The sequence below is a fragment of the Meleagris gallopavo genome, chromosome 17 (genome assembly GCF_000146605.3).
Source record: "Meleagris gallopavo isolate NT-WF06-2002-E0010 breed Aviagen turkey brand Nicholas breeding stock chromosome 17, Turkey_5.1, whole genome shotgun sequence".
NCBI classification, from domain to species: domain Eukaryota; kingdom Metazoa; phylum Chordata; class Aves; order Galliformes; family Phasianidae; genus Meleagris; species Meleagris gallopavo.
In genome coordinates, this window is record NC_015027.2 from 9,099,916 (window position 1) to 9,105,915 (window position 6,000).

General features: G+C 44.6%; 1 protein-coding gene across 1 annotated transcript in view; it reads left to right on the forward strand.

Annotated features, from left to right (window-relative positions):
• LOC104913568 (beta-adrenergic receptor kinase 2-like) overlaps positions 1–5,966 on the forward strand; it is a 28,890-nt gene extending 22,924 nt beyond the window's left edge. Inside the window, exons 8-12 of the mRNA XM_031555907.1 lie at positions 1,029–1,090; positions 1,743–1,794; positions 2,365–2,456; positions 4,958–5,057; positions 5,127–5,966. Of these exons, the coding sequence (XP_031411767.1) occupies positions 1,029–1,090; positions 1,743–1,794; positions 2,365–2,456; positions 4,958–5,057; positions 5,127–5,156 (336 nt within the window). The 3' untranslated portion in view covers positions 5,157–5,966. The remainder of the gene's footprint in view (positions 1–1,028; positions 1,091–1,742; positions 1,795–2,364; positions 2,457–4,957; positions 5,058–5,126) is intronic.
• Positions 5,967–6,000: the final 34 nt, after the last annotated feature.

Genomic DNA, 6,000 nt, shown 5'->3' on the forward strand with positions numbered 1-6,000 from the left:
ACTGCTGAATGTTCTCTGTGATAGCAATACCAGAATGTTTCTCTCAGTTGAATAAAAATTACAAATTACTGTTCTTTCCTCCATTTGAATACAAAAATAAGTGCTATTCTGGCCCACTTTCTGAATTATTAATCTTCAGTGGTTTTGTTTAGTTTAGAAAATAAAGGAGTGAGACGTGAAATACTTTCTGTATTGTTGCACTGCAGTACAGATTGACACAAAACAAGAAATTCAGATTTGTGCTCATTTTTGTAGCTGAATTCATGGAGTCAGTTTGTTTGTGCAGATAATGAACCTCACCCATCATGGGAGTGTTTACAAGCTTACACTTCTTTGATGTCAGTCTTTGTGAATATTGCCCCTGCCTGAGTGTTCTTACTGCTCAGTGAACTGTTTTTAACGTGGCAATTAGGTGAAGTGACAAAGTGATACCTGCACTGCTTGAGTTACAGCTCCCTGCTAATTGGGTTGGGACTTGAGATCTCTGCGTGCTGGCACACGTCATGGGGAAGCACTTCTGCTTGGAAGAAGTCATTTGGGAACTGAAGGTGCTTCCATGCTTAGGAGAGAAGTGCGGAAGATGGGCCCAGCAGCTCTGGGCAGTGCAGAGCAGGGAGAAAATCTGTACTGTGATGGCTTTGTACTTGTTAGGCATTTCTAGGGGCTGTATGCAGGGTTCATTCCCCAAGGGGAACACAGTGTCTTCTAGCTGGTGACAATATTTTGTATTTCACTTCAGGGCACTTGTTCAGGTTCCTATAGTTCAGTGAAGCTGAAGTGCTGGCCTCAGCTTTATCCAGGGAAAACATAGGAAATGCTGCTGATGCACAGGGCTGTGTACAGCGTGTGCAAAGAGCTCTTCATCTGTCTGGGATTAGGGTTGCTGCAGATTGCCAAGCGGCTGAGGTTGGTGAGAGCTGCAGGGAGCCAGCTCCAAACCTTAGCGTACCAGCTGTGTGTGTGAGGTGGTGGTGCGTGCCCAGCTCATCACGTGCTTACATTTGTGTGTGCCTCTTCATCCTTTGTAGCCATATATAGAAGAAATCTGCGATAGCCTCCGAGGGAAAATATTCCACAAATTCATGGAAAGGTATGGATGTGAGCTCTATTATGTGAACTTTCCACCTGCCGTAGTAGGAGGTCAGATCCCTTAAGTATTGCTATAAAATAAAGCTGAACGTGTTAGTAACCTTCATTTAATCATTAGTTAGCATACTTTACAAACGACTCCATAGGACTGTTATTCCTTATTTTGAAAATAAAGACTAAATTATTTATGTAGAAATGGGAGACTGCTCTTTGGCAGCAGCTTGTGCTGCTTATTTATGTTTTTCCTACGTTAAGTTAAAAATGAGTTGAAAACGTTCCTTGGGGGGATGCAGAGGTTCATTAACATAAATTGAGCTGCCTCTGTTTGCTTTTAATTACATTTCCCTTTATGCCATTTGATTGTTGGTTAGTTCCAAAGTTAGTTTAGTTGTTTTCACAAATGAACATTAACAACTGCAGCAGTGCTCCGAGCTGATCGCTTTCTCTCGTAGGGACGTAAGACATGAGAGATGCACTGCCCAGTAGTGGTTTTTGTGGAGGGGGTGGGATTATGGTTGCCTAAAAGCAGGACTGTGTTGGTGAATGTCACAGCACACCGCATTGCACATCTCCTTTTCAGTATCAGAGTCTCAATGCTTTCTATGATACTTTACACAGGAGTCTCAGATAACTTTTAAACTTCTCTTCTGCAGTGACAAGTTTACTAGATTCTGTCAATGGAAAAATGTAGAGCTAAATATTCATGTAAGTACTTACACATATATTTATCTTGTCAAAGGCTGATGCGGGGAAGAAAATGTTCAGTTTTGAATCCTGCTTCTCAAAAGGCCTTATCAAGTACAGGGAGTGTTACTGATACGCTGCTCTATTCTTAGGCACGCAGTCCTTACAGTTCCTTTTGGACATCCCTTCTGCCTGCCCTGAGCTGATAGCTTTGGGATTGCTGTGATAGCTGCAAGAAGCTGAGCTGCTCCAGTTGTTTCCCCCTCTGAGTCCCACTGCAGCTGCAGCACTGTCCCAGCACTGCCCTCAGCCTTTCTTTGGCCTCAACCATTGTCCCTCTGCAGTGCTCCTTTGTGGCTGTGAAGGAGCAGCATCCTCTGCTGCAGCTCTGTATGAGTGAGGCCATCAGCCTTTAGCCAGTGCAGGCTCAGGGCTCCTTCTGTTGTACTTAGCACAGTGGTGCCTGCAAGTACGCTTAAATGCAAACAATAAAGAGCTCCTTTTCCCAAAACACTAAATGCAATATGAATGACAACAGTGAAGCCTCTTACTGAAATAATAGTCTTCCTTTTTTTTTCCTCCTGCTTACAGCTGACCATGAATGACTTTAGTGTACATAGAATAATTGGAAGAGGGGGATTTGGTGAAGTGTACGGTTGCAGAAAAGCAGACACTGGAAAAATGTGAGTATATACACATGCTTTAAAGATAGCTGTAAACTCTGATCTCTGCAAGGAAATCCTTCCGGTTACTTCACACAGAATCACTGCAAAGCAGCATTGCATGGCTGCATATTTCCTTCTAATTAAATTTGATCCCCAGAGCTTCTGATTCCTGGATCATCGTTAAGCTTCGTTAGCTATTTGATCCTGCTGTGTGCCATGCAGCAGGGCTCCAGCACCCCTAAGCATATCTCTCATTTTAAATGGTCCTGTCAAAATCAACGGAAGCTGCACATGTGTTTAAAATTAAGTGTGTGCTTAAATGATTTCCTGGCCCAGCGCCTCACGGTGCCAAATGATGTTTTTATGAAAACGTGGTGATGGTGTGAGGTGTTACCTCCCATCTGCTGAAGGTCCTGTTACCTCATTGGTGCTCATGGAGCGCTGGAGGATGGCAGAGGAACATGGACCACAGCACTGCTCAGTCTGCAGGGTCATCCCTGGGCAGTGGCTGCATGTGCTGTTCTGCATTTGTGTAATTGCATAAGGTTCTGCCCCGATGGGGGCATGCGTCCCTGGGAGGAGCAGTGATGCTTGCGTTTGGAAGAGTGCAGTTCAGTGTCGGATTTTGTTTAACAGAGCTCTCAGTGGGAGCTCCAAGATCTTTTTCTGGTCTCACCATTCATACACTTCTCCTAATCAACAGATTTCAATTTCCAGGCACAATTGTCCCGTAATGCCCTGTTTTGAATGTCTGGGCATTGATTTAACAAGCTGTTCTCAATATATATTTTTTTTCCTTTCCATCTTGCTCTTCTCCTAACAATTATAGCCCAGGGACCATCTTTACATGTTTCTATCCTACCCAAGCATGGTATGTTTGGAGTGCCACATCTGCACTTACAGCTGGCTTCACTGGCGTGTGTGTGCTCTGCATCCTCAATGATAATAAAGTTCTGAGCTATTAACCAGTGGAAGGCATCTTACTGTTACCATCAAGCTCAGTATTTTTGCAGTGACCTCAAGTGCTGATATTAATATTACTACTAACAATACTGTCTTTATTCTTGCTTTGGTATCTCTTTTTGTCCATATACAACCCATTCATTTGTCCGTGTACAAAAATAAAGGTTTTATTCAACTTGAGCCACAGTGAGTAGGCATCTGCCCTGACAGGTCGTTCTCACGTTCCCAGCCGTGTTCACATCCAGGTTTTGCTATGGCTGGAGGTAGGCAAACCTTAGGACTAGCAGGGGAAGCAAAGGCCAGCTTTCTCAGGTCTAAATAGTGCGGAAAGGCCAACTGCGGGGAAGCCAGGCTCTCCCAGATTTGAAGCTAGATGAGGTTCAGCTTCTGGGTAGAGGTTTGGTTTAGTTCTTTCTTAATCCAAACCTGTTTGCCCGTCCCCAATCCAGATCCCGACCACTCTAGATGGCTGCCTCTGCTGCGCTTACTGCCTGCAAGGAGCTTGGGAAGCCAGCCCACAAGGTAAACGCCATCGGTGTTCACTAACCCACGGACACACCTGAGGCTTTTTCACATCACCTCCTTCTAGGGCGTGTAGCTAGGGGCCAGATCCAGCTCGAGGAGCAGCTCAAAGGAGAGGGAGAGCAGAGCGTTGGGATGAGGATGAGATGAGGATTCCAGCCGTCCGCATGGAGCTCAGCGAAGGGCAGCGTGTGAAGCGTTATTTATAGGCACCGACCGCCTGCTCAGCAGGAGCACGTGCTGTGAATGCATCCCCCGTTTTAGAAACCCAGATGCCAGCCTGCTTGCTCTCACTCTCCCCACTCACACACAGCACGTGCATGGCGATCGTGGCCTGCGATGCGAGATCCGAGCTTGGCTTACACACACTGACTGGCCTCATCCTAAAACCCACAGCGGCCCAGGGCTAGGGATCTCCTGTAGAAGAACATTCCTGTCCTCCTCCACTGTCAGACAGTGGGCCCCAGAGCATCGCAGCCTCCTCTTGTTTGGCAGCTGTGAGGGTAACGTGCTTTTTGCAGCTAAACATCACTCAGTGTTGTAACACGGGTTGCAGAAGGTGATTAAGCTTTCCTGTATCTAACATTTCTTTGGAGTAGAGAACAAATTTTAAGCATATATAAATATGAAACTCTGTGTGTACTCAAGATATTATTTTTCTGGTAGAATTTAAACTGCCAGGATTAAATGGAACTGTGAGGGGGTCTCTGTAACTTAATTCATACTGCAAATCCTCGCTTGTAGCTAACTGGATATGTGATGTGTAATTCCTGTGGTTGTTTGGCACAGAATTGTTTGTTGAAGCACATTTGTCTGTTAGGAGGCTTCTGTTGGAAATGTTTTAATTCTGTGAGATTTCGGAGCTGTTTTTGTTTGGCCATGTAATGATGCTTTTAGTACTGGGTTGAAGTGCTTAAATTAAAGAGCCTGCTTGCAGGATACATTAACGAAGCGTTGTGTAACTGCAAGTTAATCATACTGAGTACAGGAGGAAATCTTTTCTGGTTCTTGTTCTGAATGGTTATTATTTTCAGGTATGCAATGAAATGTTTAGATAAGAAGAGAATCAAGATGAAGCAAGGAGAAACATTAGCCTTAAATGAAAGAATTATGCTGTCTCTTGTCAGTACGGGAGTAAGTATTATTATTCCTTTTTATTTTTGCATTTAACATTATGACTGCTACACATAAAACATATTCCAGCAGTTCACCTGTGTGAGATGGGAGAGTTAACCCTCACCCTGAGCCCTCCCCACTGATTCCAGCAGTGTGGCTGAAGTCAGAACGGATTTACTTGCTTGCTGCTCAGGTACAGAGCCTCGAGGAGGTTCCCATTACTCTGCTCATTCTCTCTCTCACTTAATCCTCTCAATGTATCTCTCAATGTAATACTCATCTTTCACGTATTCGTACTTGAAATATTCCCAGCACGTTATTCTGCCTTGTAAACGGCATTTCCTTTTCTGCTGTGGTTACAGAATGGAGAACACGAGGTGCTCTTCCGGAGAAAAAAACTTCATTTATAGTTCTCCCTCCTTTCCCTGTGACTGCAGTGTTATCTGATGGCCATTTAATTGTTTTATTTACATGGGCTGTGTTGCTGTAGAGGTGTAAAAGTAAGCCTGCCCATCTAGCTACGAGCCTCTGTAAAATGAACTGTGCTGAGAGCAGGCTTCAGGGTGCCAGAACCTTCCAGCATGCTGTCCTCGTTAGGCAGAACTGCAATCAGCTTGTATCACCATGGTTACGTGTGATGTTTTTAAAAAGGTTAATTTTCCTCATAACGGTTGTGTATGAATTCAGCTTGGTTCTCAGTTCAGTGTAAATACAGCCCCTTTTTGCAGCCTGGTTGAAGGAAGGAACGAGGTGGAACTGCGTGTGACTCTGTTGTGGACTTGCAGGACAGGAGGTGTGCAAACCCCGTGGTGCCTGCAGTGCAAGACTGCTGCTGGAGCTCGCAAGACAGCACGGAGGAAATGCTCTGAGATGAGATGTGTATTTTGTGGAGATTATGTAAATCCTGATTTGGGCTCTGCGTTATCCAGAAGGATTAGCAAATGCTGATCCTTTTTTTTTT